The sequence below is a fragment of the Sodiomyces alkalinus genome (genome assembly GCF_003711515.1).
Source record: "Sodiomyces alkalinus F11 unplaced genomic scaffold SODALscaffold_8, whole genome shotgun sequence".
Taxonomy (NCBI): domain Eukaryota; kingdom Fungi; phylum Ascomycota; class Sordariomycetes; order Glomerellales; family Plectosphaerellaceae; genus Sodiomyces; species Sodiomyces alkalinus.
The window spans coordinates 1070038-1089573 of record NW_021167086.1 but is presented as its reverse complement, the minus strand read 5'-3'; the positions used below and the strand labels follow the sequence as shown (position 1 = coordinate 1089573).

General features: G+C 47.2%; 3 protein-coding genes across 3 annotated transcripts; 2 read left to right on the top strand and 1 right to left on the bottom strand.

Annotated features, from left to right (window-relative positions):
- Nucleotides 1–165: 165 nt before the first annotated feature.
- SODALDRAFT_281526 (Lumazine synthase) lies at nucleotides 166–896 on the top strand (the record flags this gene model as incomplete). The annotated part of the gene is made up of 2 exons (XM_028608292.1): nucleotides 166–368; nucleotides 497–896. The coding sequence occupies 2 exons, from the start codon at nucleotides 166–168 to the stop codon at nucleotides 894–896; spliced, it is 603 nt and encodes a 200-aa protein (XP_028464792.1).
- Nucleotides 897–1587: 691 nt separating this feature from the next.
- On the bottom strand, nucleotides 1588–4605 carry SODALDRAFT_314725 (hypothetical protein; the record flags this gene model as incomplete). Its single annotated transcript, XM_028609266.1, has 2 exons — nucleotides 1588–4047; nucleotides 4360–4605. 2 exons carry the CDS (start codon nucleotides 4603–4605, stop codon nucleotides 1588–1590), a joined length of 2706 nt encoding a protein of 901 aa, XP_028464791.1.
- Nucleotides 4606–10333: 5728 nt separating this feature from the next.
- SODALDRAFT_335203 (hypothetical protein) lies at nucleotides 10334–10880 on the top strand. Its single transcript, XM_028612394.1, has one exon. The coding sequence runs from the start codon at nucleotides 10385–10387 to the stop codon at nucleotides 10598–10600; it is 216 nt and encodes a 71-aa protein (XP_028464790.1). The 5' UTR covers nucleotides 10334–10384; the 3' UTR covers nucleotides 10601–10880.
- Nucleotides 10881–19536: the final 8656 nt, after the last annotated feature.

The window sequence follows — 19536 nt, the reverse complement described above, 5'->3', positions numbered from 1 at the left end:
ACGAAACGAAACCGGCTTACCGGCCTCCCTAGCAGCCATCACGAATTCCACCCATTGCGTGTTTCTCAATCCGCTTTTCCAACGCCTCTTCCCATCCATCGACCTCTTGAACCATCCGTGATCGTGATATTAGGACACTGCCCCGTCCACGCGACTTTTCTCATCATGTCCATCAAAGGTCCTACCCCGCAGGAGCACGACGGCAGCGGCCTACGCATCGGCATCGTCCACGCACGCTGGAACGCGACCATCATCGAGCCCCTCCTCACGGGCGCCAAAGATAAACTCCTCGCCTGCGGCGTCAAGGAGTCGAATATCGTGGTACAATCCGTCCCGGGGTCGTGGGAGCTACCAATCGCTGTTCAGAGGTATTCCATTCTCTCTCTCTTTCTCACTTTTCACCCCTCCCTGCCCCTCTTCCCCCCACTTCGCTATCCCCATTTTCGTTTCTTCCAACCTCGTTCGGAACGCGTCCACTTACCAAAAAAAAACCCAGACTCTTCGCCGCCTCCCAAATCCAACACTCCAAAGGCGGTTCCGAATCCGCCGGCGACCTCCTCGCCTCCTCCACCGCCGACCTAGCCGCCTTCTCCGCCGCCGCCGACAACACCAAGGCCTCGGGCGGTCCCTTCGACGCCATCATCGCCATCGGCGTCCTCATCAAGGGCGAGACCATGCACTTCGAGTACATCGCCGACACCGTCTCGCACGGCCTCATGCGCGTCCAGCTCGACACCGGCGTCCCCGTCATCTTCGGCGTCCTCACCGTGCTCACCGACGAGCAGGCCGAGGCGCGGGCCGGCATCAAGGGCCACAACCACGGCGAGGACTGGGGTCTCGCGGCTGTCGAGCTGGGCGTGAAACGGAATGCGTGGGCGGCCGGCAGGATTGAGTAGAGATGCGCGTAGATCAAAAAAAAAGAAGAAAAAAACCCCCCGAAACGAAAAGAAAAGAAAAGAAAAGAAAAGAAAAAGATGTAATACAATTGGGGTCAAATGTTGTGAAGAATGATGCCTGATGCCACTACACTGCCAACGGTGTGTCCGCAGTCCATCGCTGCGTCCGGCTTGGCGGAACGGTCGATCTTTGAGCTAGGGACCCTGGCCATACCAGAGGGATCGAAAAGAAGCGGAACTTCATCCCGAAGAATGTGTCGCCTTGCATAAGCGCCTAGGACCAATTCTCAACGGGAATATGCGTCGGATGCAGTGAACTGGGAGAAGGATGTTCAACGATAGATACATCTGTTGAACTTTTCTTGAATTATTTCGGAAGCATTATGAAAGATAAATGGTCGATGATAACTTGCTAATATGCGAACACCCATCCTCTTCCCTGCTCAGATACCCCCCGTGTTCCTCGAAAATTGACGCCCAATATGAACCGACTCTGCCCATGCCTACAGACTGAGCGGGACATCAAGCCTGGGTCTCGTTTCTCTTCTCAGTCAAGCAGTTTCGCTCCTCACGCAAAGAAGCCCTCTGGGGCATCAAACTGCTTCTCGTATGGGGCAGCATATGGTAGGCGGTGTGGTTGAGCCGAGTTCTCTCCTCCTCTCCTGAGCGCCCTTCTCTACTAGTCGCTCCCTCACGAAATCAACGCACCCAAATTGGGATCGATAATCTTCTTCGACCTCCACAGCGACCGCTTCTTCTCCCGCTTCGCCTTCATGGCCTCCCACCCCTTCTCGTCATCATCGTCGTCATCGTTCTTCGGCTTGCCTCGATAATCAGACGAGTGCGGCAAGGGAGGTGAGGGGGTCTTCCCCACCGGCCTGATAGTGGGTTGATCCCACCCATCCAGCACGTTGGGCATGGTCGACGCGCGGCGCGCGCCAGAGAAGTCCCGGACCGAACCCTGGTCTTGCGAGATCCGCTGGGGCGCCTGTGAGACGGGCCTGTAGCGGCCCGGCAGTCCCACGTTGCTGCGTTCCGAAGGAGCAATGGAAGGAGTATATCCGCTGACAGGGCCGGGATGAATCCAGGACTCAGAACTGGGCTGTACCATGCTCATAGTCCGCATGCGCGGGTCGAGGGATGGGCGCTGCGGCTCCATGCCAAAGGACATGGGATCCAAGAAGGCCTGTCGTTGCGAACTCATGTTGTCTGGAATCGAGGGCACTGGCATCTGACTCATAGGACGAAAGCCCATCGGCGGATTGGCGCCGCCGGCGGTCATCATCTGCATGAACTGCATCTGCATCTGCATAAACTGCTGCATCTGCTGGGTCATCTGAATCTGTGCTTGATCCCCCGGCGAGAGCATCATGGGCGGCATTTGCGGCATGCCTCCCGCGCCATACATCATGTGTGGAGGGATGCCGTTGACGGGGTCCCAGGCTGAGCTGTTGCCCATGGCCGAGTTGAAGGCATGGGCATCAACCTGGGGGCTGCCTCGTCGCATGGCACGCGAGCGTTCTTCGTTGGCGATGACGCCAACCAGGCCGCCGGGCGGGAGGGGACCTTGGGCATTGGGGAGGGGCGAGCCGCCGGCGAAATTAATAGATTCGCGCGGTGGCCCGTTGACCAAGCCGGCACCGATGAAAGGGTCTTGGGGTAGCCGTCTGGCGAAAGCGGGCAACTGAGAAGCCCGGTTTCCGGCTTGAGAGGCCGAGGCATTGCCGAGGCCCGAGCTGGGTCGGGCGGGCGGGTGAAGCATCGAGGAACGCAAATCCGGGTGAGATCCCATTATGCTCAGGCGACTCGGTGGCTTGTTCCTGTTCGGGAACCCGTGGGCGGCTAATATGGCGAGCGGTATCTCTTCGTCCTCGTCTCCGCCGTCCTCGACGATCCTGGGAGATGCACTTCCCGTCTGGCCGGGGAGAGCCAACACACTTGGCGAGCTCAACGATGCCTGCAGGCCCGGGCGGGAGGACGGCAGTGAGCTGGAGGATTCGCCGGTGACCTTCATCATCTGCTGGCGATAGATTGTCATGTGTGCCTCTTGCTTCCTTCTCTGCTTGGCTGCCTGTTTGGCTTTCTCTATTTCATCGTCGTCGTCCTCATAATCGTCTTCCTCGTCGTCATTCCGTCCCCCACTTGACAGGTTGCCCGTGTCAGCCGCGGATCCCTTGCGCTCGATATCCTGGCGATAACGTTCGAATTGAGCGGGCGTCATGACCTTATTTCGAGGAGGGCTGGGTGCTCGGGAGACGAAGCGGTTGGCGATGCGGGAGGACTGGGCCAAGGCTCCCTCGAATATGCCGTCGTCCGTTTCCGTCGATCCAGTGTTCTCGTTCCGCCGAGCTACACCCGACGACGGTGGCGCCAGTGTCTCGGGCCTTTCGCGCTGTTGCGAACCGCCGAGCAATTGACTTGCTGCTAGGGAATCTTTGAAAAGGTCAACGTCCTCGTCCTCGATGATGTCCGACGGCCGCCTGCTGGGGGAGAAGCTGAGGGGAGAAGCATGGCGAGGAACGGGAAGAGGTTGACCGTCGAGAGCAGGCGGCGAGCTAGGGTTCGACCTGGAGTTCAATAGATGTTCATTAGAGTGCTGGCTGCTCCACGAACGCGGCGAAGGGTCGACTTGGGCAGCATGGTCAATATGGATCGGAGCAGGAGTAAGGTGAGTTGGCCGGGTTTTGGATTGAGGTTGGGGGGCGGTCGGTTCCTTGGATGCACCGTCGCGAGGAACGGCCTTCAGGGTCATGGCGCTATTCCTCTTGAACTTGCCGTCGAACATTTGGCCAAAGTCGGACCCCATATCCAAGGAGAAGTCATTCTCGACATCTAGCTTCGGGGGCGTGGCGGTGCTGGAAGTGGACGAAGTTAATCGCCGGGAGCGGCGGGTTGAATCGCCATCCTGCGTCGAAGCTCGCGCCGTCGATGGTGGAGAAGGGAGCGGGTGGTCTGCCACGGAGGGCACGACGGGGGCGTGTTTTCTCTGGCCGAAGGAAAACGTCCTCCCGGCCCTTTCGAGAAAGCCCCGAGACGATGGTTTCGGAGGCACGGGATCAGTCATATTTCCATGAACGGCTTTATTCGAGCCCTTCCATTCTTCCTGTGTTCCTTGATGGGCAATGTCGGCGGAGGATGGTGCAGTAGAAGCCTGACTGTGGCGTGATGAGGTGTCGGTGGAAGTTGTTTTGGTGGTGTTGGACGACCCACTGCCCCTGAGGCCCGAGTTAGTCTAGAATGCTTAGGTAGCGGAATGCCAAGGAATAAGAGGATCCTCGCCAAGATGGGTGGCAGGGGTGGAATACGATACGGCCGAGACAACAGCATGACGGCAGGGCAGGAAATGAAAGAAAAGAATCGAACATTTTCGAGAGGAATGCATAGCATAGCCACGGCGACTTCCAAGGAGACGGATGGCGGAGGAGAAAAAAAGGAAAAAGAAAAAAAAAGAATTGGGTAAAACATACCTGTTGGTCTTCAGGGCGGCGAACATATTATCTTCCATCGAAGCCTGGGACAGGGACGGCCTATGGATAGGCAGGGTCGTCGCCTTGGCCAGTTTCGCACCGCCATCAAACGTCCTGCCGTTACCAACCTCTGTCCTTGTCAAGACTCTAAAGGAGGGTTCCCCTGTTGTTTGTGCATTCTGTAAGTCTTCCTCGGCGGCGGACGATTTCCGCCTGCCAAACCCGACCGAGAATTTGGGCATGTAGAAAGAAGGGCGGCCTTGGGCCGATTAGAGAGGGCTGTTCAAGACGAGAGAGCGCAAAAGTTCTGTTTCCTGACCGAGTTGGACAATAACAGAATGTCTGGGTTTTTTTTTAATCGCTCCCTTTTGCTCTCCTGGCCCGGTATGGTAAAAACGGTCGAGGGTCGGTGTTGCCGGCAGGATCAATACTAATACGAGGTCGGCTGCAGTTTGGTGCGATAGCGACGGGAGCAAGCGAGTGAGATCGGGGTATGCTCGGTGACACGACGGATTGGGACAGTGAAGAGCTATGGTTGTTGAAAGAGCCCCGGAAGGTCAGCCAGTCAATCTTTGTCAGATGTGATGTGCCTCCAGATGTGTACGGAGTAGTAAGGGGCTTCATGCACACACAATATGCGATGGCCGATGGGGCCTCGACAACGGTTATGGCCGCCTGTGCGATGGGTATGACAGCGACCGTTCGGTCAGACAAAGAACCAAGTGTCTCGGATCCGCTGAGCGAGGGCCCCGTGAGGTGCACAACCTCGAGGCTGAGAGGGATGAAACTTTTGGGGGGGGAAGGGGGGAGGACAAGAGGTGATTCCAAAGGGGCGGGGCGTATGAGAAGGGGCAAAGAAAAGACTCGGACTCAGGGAAACATAACATACCTTCGAAAAAAACGGATTGTTCGGGATGATTAAGATATTAACAGATTATTGATATGTCGTGAATTATGTACCACACGGAAAGTCTCTGTCAGGGTTGTTGTCGAGTTCGAGCAATGAGTCTCGGAATTTGAGGCGTGGGCGTTTCGTGACGATGACAGGATGACGAATCAGGAGATGAGAAAAGGCCAAGAAGCAATAAAAAGAAAGCCGAGAGAGGCGAGGATGAAAGAAGAAGAAGAAAAAAAAAAGAGGGGGAATTAAGAATAAGCAACAATGAAGAAACAGCAGAAACGAACGCTGTAGGGTTGTGGTGCACGGAAAGCAGAGGACGGTAAGGCGGCCGATCGGTCAGTCGGGAATTTTTTGGCAGTAGATGAAAGACGAAGACGACGACGACAGCAACCAAAAAAAAAAAAAAAACAGGGGTGGCGAACGCCGGCGAACGAACGGACGGAAGAGAGGGCTTTCGAGGCTGGTGGGACACGTACGGAGTAAGATATGGCGAGTTGTTCAAAAGAAACCCGGCCCCTGATTCCTCTCGTACTCCTAGAATAGGTGGGTGGATAGGCTAATGGATGGGGTATAAAGGGGAGAGTACGTTGTGGGTTGAAAGAAAGAAAGACGAGGTTGATAATAGGCGAAGAAAACAACGAAGGATAGGGCAGAGAGAAAGGGGGCGGCAAAAGAAGGCCCGTGTTGGTCATAAGCAAGTCCCAACTTGCAACCTGTGCTCTGGGGACAGGCCGGATTCATTGATCTACCTTATCCGTAGAAGGGAAATACATCCACCTGGAAAACACGATCATACAGGTAAGTGGCTGCTCACCTCACTCCATATCTCTTTCTTTCTTGACCCTGGCCCGACTGAACAGTCGGCTATTTCTCCTTCGACTCGGGGTTTTGATGTTTTCATTTTAGGCGGCTTAACAGGCAATAACTCCAGCCGAGGCCATTGGCCAGTCCCAAGGCGGTTCGAAGTTCGCTCGTCAGCCACCACGTTAGCTTGTCTTAATTTAGCGCCTCCCCGTTCTCTCCCCTTCGACGGCGTGGGATTAAACTCCGATCTGTACATTCTAGTTTCCGGTGAACCACCGGGTCATAGAGTACGTAAACGGATCAGGCACGTACACGTGGGGGAGTTGTTGTCAAGTAAAGTATTCCGGAACAACACCGGTGCTCTACGAGGTGGGTAAATACTTCATAAACGTAGAGAAGAGTCTCTCTAAGACTAAATTATCCGATAGGCGGGGCATTAGAAAGGAGTAGCGGTATCCCGTATACCCCCTTCTGGTCTTCCGCATAAGCGTATCCTATTTAGGATCCCCTGCTAAGTGTTTTCCTCAGTTAGGAAATTAGCGTTTATGCCTAAAGTCCCGGTATATCGTAAGATCGTGGACACGAAGAAGACGAAGAGTTTTTACCCGACTTACCTTAGATACTTTAACGTACGAATTCGCTGCTATTTTCAAGATATTTTTATTAATCTTAAGCCTTAAAATCTTACTATATCCTTCCCTTATCCGAAACCGCCTACGCCCTTAAGGGCTTTAATACACGAAGCCCTACTCGAGGCCGTAAAAGTATACTATCGCGGCCTAAGATATAGGGTAATACGTAAATAAATCTATAAACGCGTAAATAGTAAGGTGTATTATATAGTCCTTAGATATAACTATAGCGGCTATCCACGCGTATTAATAGCTATCTATAAAAGTAGTAAAATAGTTAAAATCGGATACTATTAGCTTACTAAGATAAGACTCCTCGAGGACGACTAGATATTTATCACTAACACGGAAAAGGATACCTATAACCACGCGCCTCCTAAAGTTATAGCTGCCTCCATAATAACGAGGCTAGATTCCTAAAAAGTAGTTAGTATATCGAGGATTAAGGATATCGTAAAGGGCCTCTCCGAGATAGGTAAGTTAATAGCCTTTAGAATCGCTAAGTAAGTATAGTAAAAGGTGGAAGCCGATCTACCTAATAAGCTCTTAATTAGCGATTAGGATATCCGAAACTATTAGCGGTAGCTATAGGAGAAGAAGTACGGACTCTTATCCCTAATATAGTATTTCCTCGAAAAACTATAGGTAGGGGAATCGGGGGCTTACTATTTATTATATAACGTTAACGCGGAGACCGGGCGGATTAATATAATATTCTAGAGTTATCGGGTTTATATTAAGTAGTAATAACGTAATCCGGAGTTATTAATAATAGATTATACCTATTCTATAAGTAAAAAGATATCGAAAAGCCTATAATTATTAGTAAAAGACTAACCTTAGCCTCTTTTAACTAGGTAGATAGGTTTAATATACCGTTATTTAAGGTTATAGGCGTGGCTACCGACTATAATTCCTTTAACTACTACTTTACACTAGTTTTAAGGGAAAACTATAAGGCGTATAAATAACTCTACGAGTAGATTAAGACCGTGACCCTAGCGGAGACTATCCCGTTTCCCTCTATTATTATTATAGACTTCGAAAAAGCCCTTAAAAGTACGTGGAACGATAGTTTTCTATATATACTATAGCAGATTTATATTTAGTAGATTATAAAGAACGTCCTTATAAATACTAGAAGGAAATAGGATAGGCCGCTTAAGGGTAGTAGTCTTATCGGCTCTGGAGGTAAGTTTATAATATTCTTTTTAGTGGTTTAGTTATAACGCGTTTATTATTATTTTTCCTATTTTTATAGCTTATAATTAGTCGGATTTTTATTACCTTCTTATTTCGGTTAGCTTAGTTAGAGTTATTATTAACTTATTACCTATAGAAGATTAATCCGATAACTAGTATAACGCCGATACTCGAGAAGAGGACGATATTAACATAGCTGCCTTTTAATATATTAATTTAGATATTATTACCGGCGGTACCCCTAGAGACGTTCTAATAGAAGACGCCGAAAATACTTAAACTACTTAAATACCGCTAAATCCGGGTAATTCGATACTAGATTAGTCTTATAATTAAACGCTTAATAGGTTTATATCTTCTTAGAGGTCCTATGTATACGCGTTAACGGAGGAGGAATTTAATAAGCGATAAGGGTCCTTAAAAAGGTAATTTAGCGTCGAATAGCCTAATAAGTCGCGGCTAGCCTTTTACTTAACCGTTACTAACTATAATAGGTCTTATTAGTTATCTTAAAAAGACCTATCTGCCTTAGTAAGAGTAGTTTTACGATTACGCTATTTAACGCTTCCGTAATTACGGTATCCGAGCTATAAGCCGAATAGAATCTACGTACGCGGAGCCATAAAGAAAAGCCTCCGTAACTATTAGTCTAATATCGACTAGCTCTTAATATAGATTTAACGAATAATAGAGCGAAAGGAAGAGCGGCTAAAGGTTAACTTAGCTAAGGCGAGTATCTACTATATAAAAAAGTATAAAGACTAACCCGCCACGACTAACTTAGTTTTCGAGGTTACTATTAGGGCTCTCGAGCTTATTTAGCGGTAGTATCTTCCTACATAGGAAGCAGTTAGTAAGGGTAATACGCTTCTATATTACACGAAGAGCTTCCGTATATAATACGGCCTGCCCTATCGTCACGAGATTTATAGCGTTTTAACGAAAACGAGGGCGCTATTTAAACGTACTAACGTTAATCCCTATTAGTGGGTTAATTAGAACTATATAAGTTCTCTGATACTCTGTTTATCTATATCTTCTAACTGTTTTCCCACCTCTTCTAGCCCGAGATCTATAAAGTCCGTGAGAGGACCCGAATCCTCGACCCTCTTATTCTCCCGATAACCCGGAATCATAACCGACTACTACTATTACCCCCTAGTACCGAAGATAATACTACTATATAGCCTGCCACACGGCGCGCTCCTGCTATATAACGTGGTGGTGCTTTATAGCACGCCTTATAACGGGGTAGGGCTCGTAACCCTAGGGCTCGAAGTAGTAGGATATTATCGTAGCACGAGCAGGATAAGCCACGGTAGCCGCCGCGTAAAAAGACCTAAACCGCTTAAGAGGAGGCTACTACTATTACTATAGAGACTTCTCGTATAGTAATAACCGACTTTATAGCTAGGCTAATACGTGGGTAGTCTTAGGTATCATTTAGGTACCCCCCTAGCTAATTATAGTGGCTAGCTTCCTAGATAGTACCTCTAGCGATATAGTAATAGCCGTTATACTATCCTCCTCTGCTATCGATTCTTAAGCCACCACCCTTAATTCTTAAGCCACCACCCTTAAACTAACAGGCGCCGGGCAGTCAGCTTTGGATTTAATAGCAGTAGGCATAGTAGGCGTAGCAGGCGTAGCCCTAGCAGTTTAGTTACTTCGGATAGTAGTATTAGCAGTGGTAGTTATAGTTAAGGCATAGGTTTCGTAAATAGTCAGTAATATAAGGCAATTTTAATTAATTAAGAATCCTCGGCCTTAGTTAATTCATAACACTAACGTCTTCGTGTCCACGATCTTACGATGTACCGGGACTTTAGGCATAGACGCTAATTTCCTAGCCGAGGAAAACACTTGGCAGGGGATCCTAAATGGGATACGCTTATGCGGAAGACCAGAAGGGGGTATGCGGGATACCGCTACTCATTGGAAAGATTTGCAAAGGAATGAATCCCTATCGACGAATTCCTATGTTCGGCCTCGATCCCAGGTAGCAGGTAACCACGCAACAATCCACAATACCCGCTTCCGGGCTGTACCTAAGGTAATTACCGGAAGAAATTATTAATTTGGTCGCGGGACGGACCCGCGCCTTGGATATCTTATAAATGTAACCGATACCTATGCTCCGTACCTAGGTACCTTAGATACCATCATCCCGAGACTACCTTAGTGACTTCGTCCCTCGGCCGGGGCTCAACCGGTCCCAGCTAAAATAGACGCGGTTATCCTGTCTGGACAAGATGGCTTTGGACCTATGAATCCATGCTACGATACTCCGTATAACGTGCAGTCGATGCCAGATGAACTGAACTTTAGACTGCTCCATACATAGGTAGGTAGGTGACAAATCATGCCGTTAGCGACCGTTCGACCAAGTTCTTTCTCAGCTGACCGGCGGACCCCGCCAACTCATCCCGCAGCTTTTGAGCCCAGCACGCAGAAGATGAACACCTCGACGGAAACGGAAGTATGCCCGGATTTAGTTCACAGACAACGTGTCTTGGGTGGTTACCCAATGTGGTGCTGGGGATGCTGACCACCTGCGAGTTTTGGTTCATCTCGTTTTTGTTCGGCAGACGCCGTCGCTGCCAGTTATTACAGCCCATCTCAACCAAGCAACCAACCAAACAACCAACCACGACCAACCCGCCCTGGGGCTCTGGAGAAGATCGTACCTCGCGCTGAAAAGACCCCGACCCAAGAATTCTAAGAATACACGTACTGCGCACTACACGTGTACACTGAAGTGACTTGACGCGTCTGGAACGAGGTCTAATTAATGGGGCCCGGCTTCTTCTCCGTACATACAGAAGAAAGCTTGAATGAATGTCCGCCACCTGACAAGAACATGGTACCCCATGGCCATGATCGTGGTTTGGGAAGACTCGGATGCGATCGCTTCTGCGATGGTTTTTATCGTGCTCACGATAGATTCACTTCAAGGACACGGCATCGTCATAGGTGTTGCAAACCCCACTTCCCATGCTGTCTACCTGTTCTACCTCGTACGGCTACAGTGGCTACTGCAGTCAAAAACTGCGCTTGTTGTTTCTCGTATTCCCTTCCCACGTCCCGCAATTCCAGGTTCGCTGCAAGCGAACATCATGGATCATCCCCGAACACGATTCGGCCCTAACCTTAGCATTGTAGCGATAGACAGGCATGGGAGTCGGTTTCTGATTGACACATGCATATTGGACGTTATATCGGGAGCCGAGAATCATAAAGGGACCGTCTTGTCGAACAAAATGCACTCTTCTGACTTGGGGGAAATCTTCTCGTGTGTCTATTATGTCCAGTTATAACGTGTGCGAGACCGTTTGCCCTATTTTTATAAGGGCAGTACTCCTCCGGAAGTACTGCTCTATTTGGATCCTATCCAGTGTTTTACCGTGGGTCCACCCTTATTTCCTGATCCCCGAGGCCTATACCCATCCCCGAGGCTTATACCTACCCCCGAGGCTCGTGTAGGGCAAATCCAAGGACATCCTAGCGGGTAGGATTAAGTACAGATACTTCAGATGCTTCAAGTAATATAAGGTACCTTAAATGACAAGGTCAGATGCCGTACTATTGACGTAGTAGCTCTGTAAGTGTTCTTATGCGACGCATATATATCTGTTAGTACATAAATAAGGTACGCAAAAGATATATGTGTGCATTGAAGAAGAGTAAAAGATACTCTGCGGAAATATCTAACTATAAGGTAAAAGGAGGGGAAATCGATATGGATACATCGGTCGGAAGTACTCTATCCGAGTATCTAAATGGCGTAAGTCACACCCCGATAAGTGTGTGGTGGTATCTGATATACCCCACTAGAACTGCAGGATTAATCCTGACTGTTCTGCTTAATTAAAGCCGTAAATCTAGGGTAAAATAGAACCTAGATATTAATCTAACGGTTAAAGAACGGCTTATTAAAAAGCGCGCTCTTTTTATACCTAAAAACATTAAAAGGGTGTAAAAACAGGTAGTTAAATTAACCTTAAAACCACGTTAAAAACGGGTGCCTAAATAATAATCTAAAGGGCACTAAAATAACGGTTAATCTAGGCTATATATTATAAACTTAGCACCGCGCCTCTTATAAATTACCTTAAGCCTCCTGGCTTAGGTCCTCTATCCCTAATAGATATATAAACGCCTTATATTTCTGCGGGGGAAGTACCTTAGTTAGCCTATCGCTAACTATCTCTTAGGTTAAGATCCAGGCGATTAGGACTTTCTTCTATTAAACGACCTATTGGTGTGACGGCTTATCAAAAGTTGTGTATGTATTAAGGCCGAAAATATAGATTATTCGAACTAAGGAAGGAAAGGAGGAAAGGAAAAGTCTACGCCGTGTGTAGGCGGCTAAGTACGTATAGAATCGCACGGGCCTCGCTAGGAGGTCCGTGCTTCTTAGTCCCGGCCACTACCGGGGATTATTCCGCGGGCTATAGCCCGTAATATACCCCCCCCCCCGGCCGGAGGCGAGGTCGCGGTCGTGTCGTGGTCGTGCGGTCGTGACCTCGTATTACTTTAGCCTCCCTGCGTGGAATCTGAAAATAGCCTCCTTTATTCGGCTCCCTTAAAGGCTCCTTCGAAGGGAGGTAATCCGTAGTAGCTAAGATCCTTTTAAGGCTAAAATAGCATAAAGGAGCTCTCGTATAGCGGTGTCGTCGTAGGCTCCTCGCCGGCGTGCTTACTCGTTATAAACGATATACCTGCCGAATATATAACCGGGGGTTATTCCTTCTACCTAAACGGCGTAGGAAGGGTAGTAAAATAAACCTCCCACTATTCTTCGTTTTTCCCTATTTTCTTCCCCTTCTATAGCTTCTTTTTAAGTAAGTTTTTCTCCTTCTCTTTTTTTTTTAATTAATTTTTCTATACTATAAGTAGCCCCGAGATACCTCGTAGGTCCCGTGGCAGTATAACTAATATCGCCGAGTAATAGCTTATCTCTTAAGCCGCCTATATCCTTATTATAGTGAGTTAGCACTCCCCTTACTCGTGGTTCGGTGCTATAGCTAACCGTTAGTAGATATCCGATTTCGTATTACCTAGTAAACGCCCTTACGAGGGCGATAGTGATAACGATATAAGTTCGCGGCCCCTATTACTATAGGTTACGAGGTCGGCCGTAACTAATAACGAGTAGACCCTAATCCCCCCTCCCGCTAAGAAAAGATATACCCCTAAAAACCCGCTAAGCCCCCGCCGACTTACCCCCTACACGTAGTACGCTACCCGGTAATATAAGTAAGAATATAGTATCGAGTATTACTACTAGTCAGGCCCTAGCGCGGCTAGGGCCGACGCTAAGTGTTACGAGTATTTATGCCACACTTATAAGTATTCGGAGGTAAATATACCTATTATACGTGGGGTAACTACGATTAACGGGTAATATAGCTCCCGCCCGCCGCCTATAACGCCGCTAATACCCTATAGAATACTACTTATTCTATAAACGCGAATACTAATAGCGAGGATATAAGTTTACCCCTACCCTTCGCTTAATAGCCTTCTTGCTAATTCTTCCGTATAGAATCGCCGTTAATTCTAAGATACTTACGGCCGCTTCTAAGTCGCCCTCGGCTAGGCTAAGTTAGGTAAGAATATCGCCAGTCCCTTATAATCCCCCGCTCCTACCGTCGCCGTTACCCCCGTCGCCGCTCCCGCTCCCGTTACCGCCCCTATCGCCGTTCCCGCCGCCGCGCCGCCTACCGCCGCCACCCCGCTACCCGCCGCCGCCTTATCCGCCACTACCGAGTTCTAGGTAAGTATAATACGAGCCCTCGATAATATCGTTACCTTTATACGCAGTATAGATAAAACGCTTAAGGAAGTATCGTAAAAGCTAGAGGATAAGAATAACGACGTTACTATAATATCGTAAGAGGTTCGTAACCTCTTTTACTCCATACACCACGTGTATAAGCACTACGTGGCCGTAACCCCCCTTACTACGGGTAATAATCCGGGGGCTACTCCCGAGGCTACGCTCGCTTTAGCTCCTCCTTAGGAGGAGTCGTAAGTAGGTACCGCCGAGGACGGTATAGCCTTATAAAAGGAGGAGCTAGAAGAGGGCGAGATCGTGAGGGAGTAAGTTATTTATATCGTTTAGGTTATTTCGGTAGCTTTTTAGGGTTTTACTCGGTCTTTCCCACTCCTAAGTTAAGTGGCGCGGGGGTACGCCCCTAATATAACTTCGCTCTCGATTCTTATCCTCCTCGCCGCAGTATTAGCCTTCTTTCGCGCCTATATCTCTTTCGTGGACTATTATAAAGGCCCGTTATTTAACTATACCGGGATATACTTCTTCTCGAATTCGTCGAGCGCTTATATCTCCTATAGGCTTTCGAGTAGTTTCTATATTAGTTCTATATAGCCTTCCTATTATATTAGTACCTCGCGGACCCTACCGCGACCTCGCCTTCGGGTATAAGCGTAGAGGAGTTCCTTTACCACCTATTCCTCCTCCCTATTCAGCCCTTCACGGATAGGTAGTAGCTAGGGGTCTATTATTGCTTACCCTAATAGGGGGTCGTGGTCGGCTCGATATAAAAGATCTATATAGAAACGGTTATGGATCTATAAAAGAATATCTAGTTCTACGACGTAGGAGTTAATAACCTTTATAACTTTATATTTATAGTAAAGCCAGGTAAGTTTCTTTAAGGGCTATAGCGAAGAGTAGTTACCAATATCTAGCTATACGAGGTTATCCTTTTCGAACCTCTTAGCAGGGTAGCGTCGACGGTTTACTAACTCCTCCTAACGTAGTTATATAGCGGCTATCGCGGCTTAAGCGAACTAGGTGGCCTCCTTAAGGCGATTTAGTAAGTCCTGCGCGGAAGCCTCGCGCTTATCGGTTAGTATAGTCTTATTAACTTAGAGAGGGTTCGCGTAGTACCCGTGTTATAGGAAGAATAGGCTTATTTAGATTATCGAGTTTACCCTATTATTTAAAGCTAGCTACGCTACTAATAGCAGCGTATTCTAATCGTCTTAGGCGTAATAGGTATATACTCGTAAGTAGGCTTAGACCTCCTAGTTAATACGTTTAGGACCTCCGTCTGTCTAAGGGTAGTATACGGTGCTTAGTCGCTATTTAATACCCGCGAGTTTATAGAAGTATCTCTAAAAGCGGCTAGTCTAGTTCGACCCCCTATTACTAATAATAGACTTCGGTATTCCGTAGAACCTATAATAGTATAGTAAGAACCGTTTAGTATAGGCCTTAGTATCTATAGTATCTATTACTTCTAGTATTACTAATTTCGAGAGTTAGTCGGTAATCACCTATAAGTATCTATACTTACCCTCGCGGGTGGGTAGTAGGTCCGTTATAAAATCTATCACGATATCGTAGAAGATTCGCTCTAGCACGGGGAGTAGGCGTAGTAATCCTCTCTTCGCACCCCTTTATACGTGGCTAGCTTAGTATATATCGTAATTCCGTATGAATCTTCTAATATCTTTAATTTATACTAGGCTAGAAGAATTAGCGGGCGATTAGGGTAATAGTATTATCCCTACCTAGGTATCCGCCGACTACTAAATCGTGGATCGCTTATACTAGACGGCCTTATAACGGGTGGCTAGCCCCGTCTTCGTTATCTCCTAGCACCTATAAGCGGTCACGAAATATTAGCCGTCCTTAGTCGATTCTATACTCAGCGATCTATATTTTAAGCTTTAGCTTAGGGGGAAAACTCTGTTCTCCCGCTACTACTATGGTAAAAGCACCTTAATAACGCTTCTCGGTGGCCCTGGCTTTATCCTATAATCGTTATAGGTCGGGGTCTACTTCAAAGACCGTGGCTAGCTCCGATAACGTTACCCTTATTAAGTATACCCGGGGGGAGATAGCTATATCGGAGATTATCTAGATATACCTCCCCTACTCTCGGATATCGGAAGAATTCTTAGGTATATCCTACTCCCGACGTAAGAGCGCGTCGGCTATAACGTTATCGGCTCCTCGCTTATACTTTGATATAAAGTTATACTAGGCGAGCTTAGCTGCTTAACGACTCTAGCACTCGGTTAGGGCCCTCTTAGTTATAAAGTATTCGAGTATTTTATAATCGGAGTAAATCTAAAACCGGCTGCTACTTATAAGCTTAGCTTTCTAAGCCTATAGGCAGTCTATACTTGCTAGTATCTCCTTATCGTAAATCGGGTAATTATACTCGGCAGAGTTAAGACGGCGTAAGTAGTATATAATAACACACCTATATCCTTATTTATCTTCCTGCAGGAATACACTACCTAGCGCGAACCCTAAATAATCCGTTTCTAGCCAGGTCTTCCTTCTAGGTTACTATTATTATAGGTAAGACTTTGTCTAAAACCTCTGCTTTAGCTCCTTAAAGGCTGCCTCTTATAGGGGGCCCTAGTAGAACGGGGCATTCTTCTTCGTTAGGGCCGTGAGTAGCGCTATAATAGCGATAAAGTCGCGGATAAATATCCTATAGAAGTTAGCGAACCCTAGGAAACTTCGTACGCTAGTCGCGGAGACTAGCGTTTCCTATTCTACGATAGCCTTAAGTTTCTCGGGGTCGTAAAATACCCCTTTTTCTGCCGTGACGATAAACCCTAGGTATTTAACCGTCTTAACGCTAAACTCGTACTTCTTCGGGTCGAGGTTTAGTCTAGCGTTTATAAGGGTATTAAGCACTCACCGTACCTTCTCCTTATAGTCCTTACGAGATCCGTCTAAGTAGATTAGGACGTCGTCTATATACACGGAGATAAAATCGTTAAGGAACTCCCGTAGCGATAAGTTCATATATCGCTAAAATATTATAGGCGCGCCGGTTAACCTAAAAGGGTATACTAGCCACTTAAATAATCTAAATCGAGTACGGAATATAGTCTTATACTCGTGCCTAGGAGCTATCCATATCTTATAAAAGGTGGCGATAACGTCTAATTTAGTAAACCACTTCGCCTTAGCTAGGTTATATAGGGTCTTTATAATTAGGGGGAGTAGGTAACGATCTTACTAAGTAATCGTATTTAGGGCGCGGTAATCGTAGTAAAATCAGAGGCCGCCTCCTAGCTTCCTTATAAATAGTATAGGCGCGGCGGCCGCTAAGCTACTCGCACGAATAAATCCCTTATCTATTAGGTCCGTTATCGTCTTCCGTAATATAAGGAGCTCTTTACGTGATATATTATAGAGCGGGCCCTATAATAAGGCTTATTCGTTACTATTATTATCCTTCTATAAGTAGACCTTATAGTTGGTGCTAGGTCGGTATAGGGGTAGGCGTATAGAGTATAAGGGCGTAAATAAGTCGCCGAACTCTTATATAACGCCCTCGGGGATATATTCTCGCGGGTCTACTAATTCCTTCGTGCTTAGGGCCTTTTCGATATCTTTTAACGATATAACTCGTAAGCTCTCTTCCTATCTTTTCCCTCTCCGGTACCGTAGTCGTCTATATAGCCCTATAAACACGGACCCTATTATTAGTACTATAGTGCGAATCTCTTATATAGCCTTCGGCTCCTCTTCGCCCTAGAGTCGGATATCGATATCGGCCACTCCGTGGTAGAGCCTTTATTCCTTAGCGTGGAGGACTATATCGTTATATTCTATCTATAGGAGTCTAAGGAAAAGATCCTAATCTAGACCTAGCATTATATACACGAAAACGCGCTCGGTATACCCTTATATATCTAGCGTAAAGACTATGATACTAGCACTACTAGCTAGTTTAGTCTTATCCGAGAAGCCTTTTAGTAGTCGTTTCTTCTTATCGACTAACGGTAAGCGTATTTTTCGAGTAAACTTCTTATTTATAGCGGTATAGTAGTTATAACCTATATCTATAAGAGCGTTTATTAACTCACTACTATTAACTCTTACTTAGATTAATACTAACTCGCTCCGTAGTAACGGTTTAAACTCCTCCTACTCGCATTACTCTTACGCTATCGGCTCCGGTGCCCGATTTCGTACTAAAGCTACTCTTTTTCCGAGTCTTCGGTATCTTCGAGAACGTCTTCGGATTCCTCCTCTTAAGGGGACGTTTGGGCTACCGTATCCTTCTTACATTTATAGTGCCGTTAGACGTGGCCCTTCTTCTAATAGTTTTAATACGTGATATTCGCGTAGCGGTTAGGTTTTTATTAGGTCCCCTTAGACTCGCCGACCTTATTAACTCTACCTATAACGATATCGCCGTTAGCGTCCTTAGCTAGTTTACGGGCGACGGGAATTAGTCGGTACGACTTATTAATATCCTCCTATCTCCACGCGATTATTTATACTTTATCGACCTACTCGGAGTAGGTATCGGGGAGATCGGCTACCACTAAGCTATTACGTAGCCTATCGTTTAGGGCGCCGTCGAGGAACGATATCTTAATATAGTCTACCTAGTTAGAGCCTCCTGCTTACGCCAGGTTCCTTTTAAAGGTCGGTAGGAAGCGCGCGAACGGCTAATCGGGTTTTTGCTTTATCGCTTTAAGGGCGTTAATAGCGCGGCCTTATTCGTTACGGTCCTTATACGTGCGGTTAAGGTAGGCTATAAATTCCTCCGGGTTAAATTCACCGTTTATACCTCATTACCGAAGAAGGTGCTAACCACCTACTAAGGCTAGGTATCTAAGCACGCGTTAATTAAGTACCACGCCTCCTTATTACTACGGAATAACGGCCTATCGAGTTTAAGTTTTAGTCGTATAGCCTAGGACTAAGCGGTGTATTCCGTGCGTTTTCCACTAAATTTTACGGGAACGGCGACCTGCTATACCCGGTATAAGAGCGTGGGTGCCGGCGGCGGTGGCGGAACAGGTATAGCAGTCTCTGCCTCTAATAGCCTAGGTAAGGGCGAGGGCGTAACGACTAGGGTAGGTGTCGGGTACGTGGTGGGCGCGAGGTGCGGGTTAAGTTAAGACCTTTCGAAGGCTACTTACAGGCTAACGATTATATTATAAATAAGGGCGATATATATCCTTACCGCTTCCTATATGCGTTATAACACGCGTTCGTTAATCTTATTATACGAGGTCCCTATAACTTGCCCTTAGCCCCTTAGTGGGCTCGGGGCGAAGTAGCCGGGACCTCCTTCTATATAAGCGTTAAAGCTTATAATCTTACGAGTTCGAATATATAACGGCTTATTAAAAGTTATTCACGTATTAAGGCCGAAAATATAGATTATTCGAATTAAGGAAGGAAAGGAGGAAAGGAAAAGTCTGCGCGGTGTATAGGCGGCTAAGTACGTGTGGAATCGCACGGGCCTTACTAGGAGGTCCGTGCTTCTTAGTCTCGGCCACTGCCGGGGACTATTCCGCGGGCTATAGCCCGTAACAATCGGATCTAAAAGGCGTGGATATCTAAATACTTTAATCTAGATATAACCTAAGGGCGTGGAGCCTCTAAAAGGATCCTCGTTTAGTCGTTATCGTAGTATATCGTTAGAGGCTTATTTTTAAAGGTTAAGGTTAGGTCCTTAATTAAACGCCTAATCGTGATATACTGCCTAGTAGTAGCAGAAAGGGCTATAAGCTCGGCTTTAGTACTAGAGGTTATAACGCTTATTTACTTATTTACCTTTTAATCTATAGGACCCCCGAATAATAGTATAGTATAGCCTTAGGAGCTATACCGA

What these genes read in the sequence shown, in the direction of transcription:
- SODALDRAFT_335203 (XM_028612394.1), top strand. Translation starts at nt 10,385, where the DNA reads ATGCCCGGATTTAGTTCACAGACAACGTGTCTTGGGTGGTTACCCAAT.